This window comes from Periplaneta americana, chromosome 8 (genome assembly GCF_040183065.1).
Source record: "Periplaneta americana isolate PAMFEO1 chromosome 8, P.americana_PAMFEO1_priV1, whole genome shotgun sequence".
In the NCBI taxonomy this organism is placed as follows: Eukaryota; Metazoa; Arthropoda; class Insecta; order Blattodea; family Blattidae; genus Periplaneta; species Periplaneta americana.
In genome coordinates, this window is record NC_091124.1 from 132939130 (window position 1) to 132953417 (window position 14288).

Genomic DNA, 14288 nt, shown 5'->3' on the forward strand with positions numbered 1-14288 from the left:
CTTATAAAATGGTCTATGTTTTTAATTTCTGTACAGAATACAGAAATTGATAGCTCATTCATTATTAATAATTTCTAAAACTTTGAGAAAAACTATTCAGACAAAATTTGTTGATAGACTGTTTCCATCTTTTGTCATTCTTTCCACCTTTGCATTGTACAAAATATAGAACAGAAGTAATGTAGAAGAGAAAAGGACAGTAGGTAACAATTAACACAATATATTTACAATAGTAGATGTACACTTCCCAACCATCTGAAAACCATACAATATCATAGCAGTTTTAATTAAATCACAGAACTTGTACAAATACCGTAAGTTATTCCTGTTCTCTAGTGTTATCTCGTCTGAATCCACCATGTGGTGATTTATAAATTATATTTTCATACAACATTTGACGCAACTGTATGTCATTTAAAATAATCCAAGTTTTCGAACTCTCTGAATCCTCTGAACAGGAAAACTAGTATGTCATTAAAATCTAGACATTTCCGATTTTCCAACACATACAGCAATCCTAAACTTAACAGATGTACTTACTCTGGATAATGCACTGTTGATATGTCCACCTCTCCACATCATATCACAAAGATTCATTTACAGTTTTCCATCTCTATTCAATTACAGTCTAATCACAGTGTTCATAAGTTTACCATCGTATAAGTGCATATATTTCCATAAAATGGACGTTCTGATTTTGTAATATATTCATAAAGAGCAATCTATTGTCATCCTAGTAAGAAATTATGTAGTAGATCTATGCAGCATATCAGGCTAATTAAGTCGAATATTACGGGTATCATTTCCCAAATGAATATTCGGTAATGTGTTTTTTATAATTCTAAAATATGGCATATATGAAAAATTCCATTTGCAATCTTATGTGATAACATTCTCTGTGCGTTAGTTAATGTCAGCAAGAATAATGAGCCATATTATAAGTCATACCGGTATGTAGATATGTACAGTAGTGGCAAAAAAAAACCGGACCGACCCTTGTAGCTGATTTCAGAGCCTTGTTCACTCCAGAGCACGATAGAATGGTAACTAAGACTTTCGTGGTTCGAGTCCTGCCTGGGAAGGAAACTTTTTTTTTTGTTCTTTATTCAAATTCATTCCCAATACTTTTTGACTGCAGCGATATTTTACTACTTAATTAACTTATTATTCCCAGAACATGAATTTTACCAGCTTATTTTCTAACGACTTTCGAAATGGGCTACGTCAGCAGTCGAAACTACAACAATTTCAATAGATTACTCGCTATCTTGTGAATGCAAGAGTGGCATTCGCAGTGGCTCATTTCAGGGACTTTGATTATTCCATCAGTCCAATTTTTTTTTTTGCTACTACTGTACATCATTCTTGAGTTCAGCCTAGGTTTATATGACAGTTAAGTGACACTCCTGCTGTTCCTGTCTTACATCGCGCAGCGTCATACAAAACAAAACAAAACAGGCATGAGAATACTGATGAGTATGAAAAAAAGATGCCAATATCATCAGTTATTATTTAAGTTTGTTTCAAGTGAGAGCTCTTTTCAAAGTGTTTAGTGATTTTACTAGTAATACTTGAAGATTTTCCTATAGTTTCCCCAGGTAAAGTTAAGTTATGTTTGCTAATTTTAGGTTGGAACTTAACTTAGTGTTTAAAAACCTACCAGTAATAAAGTAATTGGTATTTCCATGAATATGTGTATGAATGTTGATGTTCTCATTAGAACTTACTCATTTCGTTCTGGAGTACATGGCATGTGGTGTTATATCGTAACAGCAAAAGCATCTCTCGACCTTCACATGAAGTTTTTGTTCCTTTAGTTCTCTCTAAGGAGCATTCATAGGATTTCAGTGACCAGGCAAGATATTAAGAATAATTAATTCAGATATTAACTCCAGTTGATATCTAGTCTCCATAACTGGAGACTGATATAATAGCTACAAGAAGATAACTTTACTCTTGTACACCTTCAAAGTGGTGTATCACAAATAAATAACATGCCAAATATATTACTGGTGCCAGTATATTAACTTTATTCTATGAATTACCGTATAATAAATTTATTTTTATTTATCCACACTCGTGGAAATAGAGATTTGATCTGAGAAATGACTTAGTGCATTGTAAATAAGCACAACCTACAAATTTTATTTTATTCTCTGTTTCTAATTCAGATATAATTTGTAAAGAAAAAGTGTAGGCCTATGTACACTGTTAAACATAGTCATTACTTACATAAGTTTTGGAAGGTTAACAGTTGATTTTTAACAATTTTCTATCTAGGTTATTTTGAAGATTTATATGAAACTGTATGAATTTTCATCTATTGAACTTTAAGAAATGCCTACAAATATGCATTGGTTCTGACTCATATCTTATCATGCGGCATAAATAAACTCAACTTTTGGACCCACAGATATTGAAAATGTATTTATCCATGAAAAATATCGATAAATAATAATAAAACTAACTCTTCATGCTGAATTAATTTGAGAAAAAAAACTTAACTGTCATTGGCACGGCTAGATTTTTGTACAATTTTTACACTAATTTCCTAGTATAATCTATAACTGTTATGTGTATAAAATCTCTTCTTCGAAGAAGATGGAACATTAATTTTAGCCAACTATAAAACATCTTAATTTTACATTATGTCATAGCTGTGGTCCTTTATTAATAAATTATTCATTAAATCTGCTGCGAAAACTGTGTCTGTGGAGATTATATGACAGCAACAACCCAATGTAAATTTACATTACTTCAATAAATAAGCAGTTTATGGATTAACTCTCAATAGAGTTTTGAACATCAACCAAAGTTAATTTACAAGAATTACATGTATAATAGCTGGTATAGAATACTTTGCTTAATACCAGTAATATGTTTTATTATTATTATTTTTTTTCCAATTTGTGTGATGATGTATAATTTCATAAATTTAATAATATCAAATTTACAGACATATAAAAGGTATTTCTAGTGATAAGATCGCTAATAATTTCATTTGTATAATTCAAAATTATTTTCAACTGTAAAATATTGTTAAAATTGGATTTTATCCATGTTATTGTTTTTAATTCGTTCTTATATACAAATGGAACAGAGACCACAAAGTTAAGATTTACCGATGATGATGCAGAGAGATAATTTCAATAACAGAAAATCTGTAAAAGTCTTTGGACTTAACTAGAGTTATTATGAAATGTTTCAGCAGACAAATTATTTGCTACTGTATCAAACACTGTAATCAATTTTAGTTAAAAGTGAATGACTTCAGACTGTGCTACATCTAAATTGCTAATTCTAAAGAGAAAGAATCAATTACGGCCTTGTAATGAAGAAAATTTTTCAATTAAACCTAGAAATAAATATCCATTAAATATGCAGCAGCGCTTACTGTTATGTGATGTTTCCACATTACTCTCTCATTTTTCTATACAAATAAAAAGGAAATCAGTTCTGCACACGTCTGTACAAGTCCTTTTTCATTTTACCGATGGAAGCCAAGAAAGTCTGTAAGTCTATCATTCCAGTCCTGAAACCAACGCAATATGGGTGGTGGTTTTGAGGCGGATGAACCAGGTTCCACAGGCATGTACTCCTCCCCACGGATGCAGAAGTAACTCCTAATTGGGCTGCGACACATGGGGCACCTGTCCAATTTTCCGAAACAACTGGCACAGATGCATGTGTGGCGGCAGGGCAGGAGGGCACGTGACAGAGGGAAATACTGGCACACTACGCATAGCTGCTCTCCTGCGGCATTCCACACAGAGCCACTGTCTTCATCAGATGTTGCAGTACATAACAATGTGGTGGAGCCACCTCTAGATGTTCTACCATTCTCACCTGTATTATTCTCTCTCACACTTAGCGACAAGGCTGGCTCATCTTCATAGTTTAATGGGTTTCCTGTAGCCAAGTAGAGTTGCTGGAACAGAAAAATATTACATAATGCAATCAAGCAGAAATGATGGATATCCCATGTGCTTATTATTAATCCACTATTCATGTGAGAATACAGACGTCGATATTAATAAAAAATAATAAGATTTAAAGGTGAATTTGATAGCGATGGCAAAGAAAGCTTCTTCTGTGGACTACTGGAAAGAGAACTAAGGAGAAGACTAGTGGAGTGTGGAATTGTATAGGGCAGAAACGAATTGAACAGTAGTGACTAGAAGGATTTGAAGTGTGAATATGGAGACGAATGGAGTGTGTGAAATGCACAAACAAAATAAGAAATGAAGTCGTGCTAGAAAAAGTGGTGAAGAAAGAATAACTGCATAATTCAGTTGGCTAAAGTGCTTGCCTGCCGATACAGAGTTGTGCTCGGGCACAGGTTCGAGCTATGCTAAATAACCTAATAGTTCATACAAAGTAAAAAAAAAAAGAAAGAATAATGCTGAAATTGATCAGGAAGAGAAAGTGGAATTGGCTGGGTCACTGACTAAGAAGAAACTGCCTACTCAAGAATGCAATAGAAGTAATGGTGAATGGAAGAAAAGTTCGGGTCAGAAGAAGATATCAGAAAATAGGAAATATTGGAGAAAGCTGAGTCTGCAGTGTACCTGCCCTTGGGCAGAACAGCAGAACACTATGAATGAATGTGAATTACTTTATATATATAATCAATTTGTATGACTTATTAAGTTTAATACATCCACAGCACAACAGAATAAGTTGAATATATGGGTATATCTGTAATTTTAATCATGGTCATCATCATGGTCCACTTACTGCCGCTGACACTGCCACTAGCAAAATTATCAGTCACATCACCATTGCCACTTTCGCCATCCATTATTATTCTCACCATTATCACAACAATAATAATAATAATAATAATAATGATGATAATAATAATAATTATTATTATCATCATCATACTCTTCGTCATAATCATTATAACACTTCACGATTCATAGATTATACTTCTTGGCCTGTTTCGCCTCTTCAATTGGACCAACATCACATTTTCTCGCATTGTGGGGCACCACTGATTATGTGATAAGTGCGATGCAGAATCACCATAGAAATGTCAAAGAGTAAGTACAAGTCAAGAGACAAATACGGCTGCAAGACATGCCATCCACAGATACAATTCCAATCATATTTATGTCCACATATTTTTTTAGCTGTTGTATTTAATGTCCATTTTATTTACAGTTCACTCACTTTAAGCCCACTTCTGTTTTAACCCATAGCTCTCATGCTCACTCACGTCCATTATTCCCAAATCCATCCATTGTAATCATGTGTAAGAAAGCATTGAAATGCTAAAATGAAATCCTATAAGTGCTAAAAGGTTTCGACTACTTCTTACCATTTGTACTCTGTCTATGGTGTGGTACAAAAGTATGTTTTCTCATTCGTTTATTGTCTATGCAACAAATAAAAAGAAGAACAATGTATATTCATAATTGATTAAATGGCGATCTTACTCGTGTTAATTATGTAAGCATGTGTGGCTTACAGCTGTTTCGGTCCTACTTGACACCATCCTCAGAGCCTACTAGATCTTGGAGCTATCTCAACTTCGCTGCCTGTTGTGTGGGTGCATTCGTGTGATGAAGAGTTTTGTCAAATAGTGTGTGTGTTCTGAAATTGATCTGTGTGTTGAGAATTTGATTAGGGTGTGTTTTAGTGTGTCTGTATATTTCATATTGTTCTAGTGTGTTGAGTTTTTGGTTTTTGGGTTGTACGTGTAGGATTTCCATTACAAACTCACATGCAATAGTTGCGACAGTTTCTACATTGGACAGACAGGCAGTTCATTCCAAACTCGATACAAAGTACACATTAAAGCAATAACCAGAGGACACAATACATCTACATATGCCAAACACATAACTAATGCTAACCACACATACAATAACATAAATACAGACATGGAAATCTTACACATACAACCCAAAAACCAAAAACTCAACACACTAGAACAATATGAAATATACAGACACACTAAAACACATCCTAATCAAATTCTCAACACACAAATCAATTTCAGAACACACACACTATTTGACACAACTCTTCATCACATGAATGCACCCACACAACAGGCAGCGAAGTTGAGATAGCGCCGAGATCTAGTAGGCTCTAAGGATGGTGTCAAGTAGGACCGAAACAGCTGTAAACCACACATGCTTACATAATTAATACGAGTAAGATCGCCATTTAATCAATTGTTTATATTCAAGTGTTAAAAGTAGTGTACGAAAGATTCAACATGAATGTATATTCGCCAAACTCAAGCTAAAAGCTCAAGAATAAAATGCAAATTTTGAACCTTCACTTATTATTATAATAACGGACTTAAGAGTTACGAGCAATGAATGCTGTGGCTGCTGAATTCCCTACTGCATCAATAAGAATGTCTCTTCCATTTCTGTCAGTCCATCTTCAAACAAGTTACTGTTTTCGGTCTGCAAACTGGTTACACTGGGAAGACCCACAAGTGGGAAATGCTGTTCGAGAACTAATGACTATCCCATTCGTGCAAATAGATGATGTATTGAACATATTTGATAACCTTGTAATACCGTTCAATTCGATGTAATGGAATATCATTGTATTTTGAAAGAACTTACGTAAGAGGAACATAAGCCAGGCCACCTTTTTTATAAGCTATAGCTCACTGTTTTCTTCTTTAAGCAGCAAGGACATAAGGAGCACAAATAAAAGTCATTACACAATTTTGTTCATTAATAAAGCAAAAGCGTATAAGGCGAAGGTCTAGTGTATTGTTTTTTTTTTCTGAAGAGGAGCAGGAAATTAAAAAGTACTGCACTGGGCAGCAGGCGTCCATCATAGTTGTCTACTATATACTGTATTTACTTGAAGTGTCGTGAACACAAAAAGCTATGCTCAGTGGCATACCATTTGTCTCATTTCATATTTATTACACACTATTTAATCAGTTCCTTTTTTTTTTTTTTTTCAAAGTGAACCTGCAAAAAAAAAAAAAAAAAAAAAAAAAAAACTGTACAGGTACAGAATTAAAATTAAATTTGAAGCAAGTCTTGATGAGAGTTCACCTGTATGTAGGCAACAATTTCGCATGACTGTCCAAAAGTAGCATATATACAGAGGGTCTTGTTTACTGCATATGCACAGTGTGTTGTAAGTGAAACTTATACAATAAGAAAGCTCCAAATTTTATTTCCGTATCTGTATTGTATACTGTAGGGTATGCTGGACTTCATTACAAATTTACGCACGCAACAAAATGTTGTTAATTAGCAAAACCACTGGTGCAGCGAGGGGGGGGTTACCAGAGTTCCCCGGAAAAAGAAAACGAAATGTTGCTGAAGCTCTGAAACATTTTAATAGTGACTTACTTCAAGTAATACACAACCTGTTCACAATAATGGCAACTCTCCCTATAACTACTCATACTCCTGAAAGGTCATTTTCATCATCAAGAGAACGTACCATAGGAACAGCACAGGGGAGCACCTGAATGGACCGACTGTCATATACATGCATACATGAGAAAGTTTCTCTGAATGAAAATTGTGTGCTTAAGAAACTAGCTAAGAAACACAGAAGGTTTACACTGTGTCCGGCTTAAAAGTATTAAAAAAAAACTTTGTCATCATTTCGTCTCACATTCTTTTATTCCATTACATAAATATTTTTCAGTTCGTCACATGGCAACACTGTAATGAAAATTAAATATCTGCTCATCTATTCTAGATATCCCATGCTCCTCAAGTAATGAATACAGGATATCTCATTCGAAGTGTTTTTTCATACTGATTCAAGATGAATAGTTCCTTACATGTTTGTCCATTCTACCATTTTACTGTTCTACCCACTTCTATTTCTCGCATTTTTAGAACCATTTAGTATGTAGTTTATGTTTTCATTTTAATACATCTATGACCATGAAGATGGGTGGACGTGTCTTACAAAATTTCTGTTGCTAACATTCTGCAGCATCTGTAGTTCATACAGCTCGAAATTGTAATGCTTCAGCCCTTAATTCAGGGTGAGGGGGGAGGAAGTTGATGTTTCAATATAATGAGAAAATTTAAAACATTCACTAAGAACAGGGGCCTCTGATATTAGTTCTGCAGAAGCATACCTTTAATGGTGATAAATAGGAAAGACCTAAATTAAAAGTTTTTAACCATTTTTGAATTTCATATGTTTTGTTTCGGAGCTCCTGATTTGATATATTGTTTCCTTTAATTTCCCTAAGTCAACTCCGTCCTAAGCGTTATTTGTCATTTCAATGAATTCTATTCCATATTTGCTCCAAATGATATGCATGCAATTCTAATTTCCGAAAGCTGGTTGAAACCTACACTGTCCTCTTCTCTTGTAGATATTAATGGTTATGTACTGTGTCGAAATGACAGAACAGGCAAAGGGGGCGGCGGTGTAGCAGCTTACATTAGATCTGATCTTCGACCTAAAGTTATTCTTCATTCTCCCTCAGAGTACAGTGCACGGCCTGAATATTTATTTATTGAAATTTATGCAAGTCTACAAAAGTGTCTTCTGTGCGTTGTCTATATACCACCGAAGATAAATCATTTAACTGACGTAGAAAATTCACTTTTAGGTAATCTGTCAGTTTTTGCCGCTTTATGAACACGTTGTAGTAATGGGTGACTGTAACAACAATCTTCTAGTAACGTCCCCTTCCAGTGTACGGCTCTCAAACATGTTTGCGGCCTGCAATATGACAATTCTACCGCTCCAAGCCACTCATCACACAGAGACTGCAGAAACACTACTAGACATCATAGCAACTACAAATCCCCACAAAATAATAACGCACGGACAACTACCGGTGCCTGGGATTTCTGCACATGATATTATATTTGTAGAGTATTCATTGCAGTGTCCTAAGGCAACACCAAAACGCATTCAGTATAGGGATCTGCGACATATCAACGACGCCTCTTTAATTTCTGACGCGTTATTACTGCCATGGCGTGATGTTTGGACTCTCCGTACAGTAGACGAAAAAGTACAAGCTTTTAACAAACTTGTTATTACATTATATGACAAACATGCCCCAATAAAAACTAGACGCATTACGAGACCTCCAGCTCCCTGGATGACTACAGAAATCCGGTCATTGATGAGAGACAGAGACGAAGCTTTTCGGAAATTCAAGAGACTAAAAAGTGACATAGATTTCTTGCGGTACAAGCGACTAAGAAATATGACCACACAGACTATTAGAAATGCTAGGCTTAGACATGCTTACAGCCTCATTGAACCTGATATTAGAGCATCCGATATGTGGAGAAATGTTAGGTCAATGGGACTGGGACAATCTAAGTCACAAATTGACAATACTATTTGTCTAGATGATTTAAACAATTACTTCACATCCACCACTACCCACGCACCTGACGCCGCAACGAAACAACAGACTATTAATGAATTAATCTCTACACCCGCCCCAGCACGAGACAAGTTCTTCTTTTCCTACATAACACCTTCTGACGTAAAATCAGCACTAAAGCGCATCAAGTCAAAATCACAAGGAGTAGACAATATAAATATAGAACTTCTGAACAAAATTATGGACATAATTCTTCCGACACTAACCCATATATTCAATGCATCCATAATGACTTCACATTACCCAGACATATGGAAAAAGGCTATTGTTCGTCCCCTTCCTAAAATTAAGTTACCTGTAACACCTAATGACTATAGACCAATTAGTATTCTTCCTGTTCTCTCAAAAGCTTTGGAAAGAATTGTGCACAAACAACTGACAGATTACCTCAATACTCACAATATTCTTGACCCTTACCAATCAGGCTTCAGAACGGGACACAGCACATCGACTGCACTGCTTAAAGTGACTGAGGATATACGTGAAGCTTTAGACAAAGGACAGATCACAATACTAACACTTTTAGACTACTCCAAAGCCTTCGACACTGTAGACGTTGACTTACTAATTGCAAAATTAAGAGTACTGCATTTTTCTGATAATGCGTTAGCTTGGATGGACTCCTATCTTCGTGAACGCCAACAGTGCGTGTCTATTAATAATCGTTATTCCACTTGGCGTACCACAAGGCTCTGTCCTAGGACCTTTACTATTTTCTATTTATATTAATGATATTTCTTCTAATCTAACATCCTGCCGACACCATATTTATGCTGACGACATACAAATCTATCTGCATACTCGACCTAACTACATAAATGACGCCATAACTAAAGTTAATGATGACTTGAATTCTATATCCATATGGTCGAAAACGCACGGACTTAATTTAAATGCAAGTAAATCGCAGGCAATCTTAATAGAACATCAAAGATCGAAGTGTGACAAGCAAAATTTGCCACCGATAATTGTAAATAATACTACTATTCCATACAGTACGACTGTGAAGAACCTTGGTATTTATATGGATTGTCACCTGGAATGGAATGAACACGTGAATCACACTTCCAAAAAAATATTTTCCATTATTCACTCATTAAAGCGACTGAAGCACTTTCTTCCTGATAAATTAAAATTAATCCTTGTACAAACACTCGTGATGCCACACTTTGACTACTGCGATATTATATTAAGTAACCTAAATGCAAATTTGAGCAACAGGCTACAACGTGTGCATAATGCGTGTGTCCGTTATATTTGTAATATTCGTAAGTATGATCATGTTTCCCCGTCTTTCCAAACTCTGTCTTGGCTAAGGCTAAGCGATCAACGAGCCCTGCATTCTCTTGTTCTCTTATTTCAAATTCTGCGCACCGCTACCCCAATCTATTTGGCTTCTCGTTTCCAAAATTTATCCGCATATCATCAGCTAAGTACAAGATCTCATCATAACAATTTACTCATTATACCCTACCACAAAACATCTTTATATTCTTCATCCTATACAGTTTCAGTTGTTAGAAATTGGAACTCGCTTCCGAGTGATATAAGGGGTTGTTGGACAATAACTTCATTTAGGTCAAAATTGCATAAATTCTTACTTAACAGATGAATTGCTGATTAATATTTGTTACTTATAATGAAACTAACATCTGTCCATTATTATTATTATTATTATTATTATTATTATTATTATTATTATTATTATTATCATTAATTTTTCTAAATAGATTTACAAAACCTCTAATGGCAATTACATTAATATTCTCATTATAGAAATAGAAATATATATATATATATATATTCTCCCTGTAATATAGTCCTAGTAAGCTTATATTAAATTAATTTTCATCATTTTACTATCTCAAATATTAAATTAATTATAATTCATTGAATTAAATTAGCTCATAAATTAAGTTACTACTTTACCTTATAGATTTATCTAAATTTAAATAAATGTGTAGTGAAGAATATTGCTGGAGAACCTTTTAAGTGTAGTGTAAATATTTGTAATTTAAATTTATGTATTGTATTGATTAAGGCTGGTTGAGTGGAAGAGAAGGCCTTATAGCCTTAACTCTGCCAGCGAAAATAAAACATTATTATTATTATTATTATTATTATTATTATTATTATTATTAAGTGAAATTTACACTCTTTAATCTTAACATGGAGAAAATTAATTTTGGCAGCATTATGTGGTACTATTTCATACTCTTATAAAAGCTTTGGAATAACTGACTGCTTTGCACATATTTGGAGACAATCTCTTCAGGAAGCACCACATTTTATATATTTGGATATTAGAATTTGGCAAAAAAAAAAAAACAATAAGCCACAGGAATATTGAAAGTATTAAGACACGAATATATCTTGTACATTTGATAGAAATTGTTGGGAACATAAAGTACCATCAGCCAAAACAATAATGCATTCATTATTCAAGAGAAAAGTTAGATTTGGTTTACAAGTTACTAAGACAATTTTACTCTTGCCATCTGCATATTCGGACATGACATAGAAAAGTGACCTATCTCAAAAAACGTGATTTTTCAGGAGAGAAAAAAACTGAAAAGTTACAAATAAATGACGAGATAGGTTACAGCAGAGTACAGCGTACAGCACTGCCAAAGCAAGTATATTGAATTCTGAATGTGCTTACATTAAAAGAAATAGTGCAATAAAATGAAATATATGTCCTAAGAGTGAAATACGACGAAATGATCTGAAGCGAGAAACATTTTACATCTTATGTTTATGCATCAGCACAATAAGTGAAAAGTGGTGTGAAAGATAAACTCAAAAGGGTTTTTTCTTTCTTTTCTTTTTTGACGGTAGTGGCAGTCGTGGTAATGCATTGTGCATGTCCACAACTGTATTATTGCCGAGAAAGCATAAGCTGCATTTGTGTGCATATGGACTCAGCAACAAATAGATTTCTGTTTGCTTTAGTTGGAGACTTGCGTATTTAGTCTCATGAGAAGTTATGTTTCATTCAAAGTATAATTTATTATAAGTAATGACACATTAAAGTTCTGTTACCATAATTATGTACAATAGTCAGTTTTTGAAAAAATTTTCAAAATCCTTCCCAGAACCAAATTTTAGCTGCGCCACTGGCAAAACTATGCCTTAACTTCATAAAATTTAATATCAAATGTTTTATTATATTTCCGTCATTGACTTATATAATATCATAGAGTGGAACTCTTTATATTATGGTACATATTTTACAATTTGTACGAATGTTTTCGTCACCATTGTGACATCATCAGATACATATAATTTTCAATATGTTAACCTCATTTTTATGGCATTTGATTGTAATATAGTAGAGTGGAATTGTTAACACAATGTTAAAGGTAAATAGTAGAAGACTTAAATTAAGTAAAAGACATTTTAAAAGACACCACTTACTAATAAAAGAAACATTTTTTTTGTTGTATGTTCATGATTAAAATCGTGCAATATTGTTGTTAATTTTATATAGTTACTAGTGGCTTGTGCAGCAAATGCTGCAAACTATTTCCGTCAAATAAGTTCAAATAAAAACTGTTCAGATTTCTTTTCAATGAAGAATACCAGAAATTGTGAAAGTTATTTGCTTCCATAATAGTGAAACATACTCCCTCTGAATGTTTTCTTATGCCAAATACTTTTCCTTGAACCTATTCATCTTCAGTTCTTGAGTTTCAATGCGAAAACGCAAGTAATAATGACAGGATGATAGCGAGTTTTTCATGCGGGAGTGTGCAGTAGCTATTTCAGGTCATCGCGGATTGTAGGTGAGAGTTAAGAAAATGTCAGGTTTGTCATGCTTTGAACAAAAGACATAGCATCTAGGTATAGCTGCTGCATGTTTCGTGAACTACCCAGAAATGTAGAGGGCAGAATCACTTTTTCCCACTAAGAGATCTTGCTGAGGTTATCATGAGACTACAAAATCTTGTAGGCCTCTTATTTTATCAGTAAGTAATACCTTTTGGTCTTTTTAATTGCCATGGCAACCGGGTTTGTTTACTGAAGGCGAAAAGGAAAGTTTCCTCACTACCTAATCTGCTAGCCACATGGTCTGACTGGTGAGGGGTTCTTCTGAAGTACTCCAGAAGGAAGTTAACTGAGCGATTAAGCCGAACAAGACAGATTAAAAAGTAAAGCAAAATATGGTTTAATGAGGAATGCATTTTATTTTAATTTATTGATCAAATATAATCATTTTATTAAAGCACGAAAAAAGAGGTCAAGATGGCCTTCACCTATTGTACTTCACTTGAATAGTCACCAATGCTATTATTTATTCTTTTATTCTAAATATACTTTATGCCATGATTTAGTGTGAAACGTACTGTGATCCTCTTTAATTATATCTCTGACAGAATTACTACACGAAAAGAATCAAAATTAAATCACAGTAGAGATCTGAGAAACGTACTGTGATCCTCTTTTCATTATATCTCTGACAGAATTACTACCAGTACACGAAAGGAATCAAAATGAAATCACAGTAGAGATCTGAAACACGGCCTACCTTGAGACAGGACAATTGACCATTGGCTTGCTTAAGGTACTGCGCCAGAATGCTTGTGGGCAAGGTGCATACAGAGTCCTTGATGTGAACGACATTCACCAACGCCACCTGCAACAATACAGTGAGATAAACAGATTATCTCTCAGTAACTAATAAGCAAAAAAGTTCAGGTAAATTTATGCAATTTTGTATACAAGTCTTCAGTATCGTACAAACTCATTAAAATAATTTTAGTGCCTACTTGGATAACGAATAAGTTAAGCTGTCAGAATTATCCAGTATTTTATTTTCCATAATCATATAGTACCGGTATAGGTTCTTCTTTGTGAAGGAGGAGGGAGCATTTGCTACATATGCATAGCATGCCACAGAGTGGTTACGAAGAAAGAATCG

General features: G+C 34.2%; 1 protein-coding gene across 3 annotated transcripts in view; it reads right to left on the reverse strand.

Annotated features, from left to right (window-relative positions):
- Nucleotides 1-204: 204 nt before the first annotated feature.
- The window catches only part of LOC138705062 (cell growth regulator with RING finger domain protein 1-like), a 417737-nt gene continuing 403653 nt past the window's right edge, over nucleotides 205-14288 (reverse strand). For all 3 annotated transcript variants that reach the window (XM_069833654.1, XM_069833652.1, XM_069833651.1), the window contains exons 5-6: nucleotides 13896-14003; nucleotides 205-3928 (exon numbers count right to left, since the gene is read on the reverse strand). In XM_069833654.1, the coding sequence (XP_069689755.1) occupies nucleotides 3488-3928; nucleotides 13896-14003 (549 nt within the window). In that variant the 3' untranslated portion in view covers nucleotides 205-3487. The remainder of the gene's footprint in view (nucleotides 3929-13895; nucleotides 14004-14288) is intronic.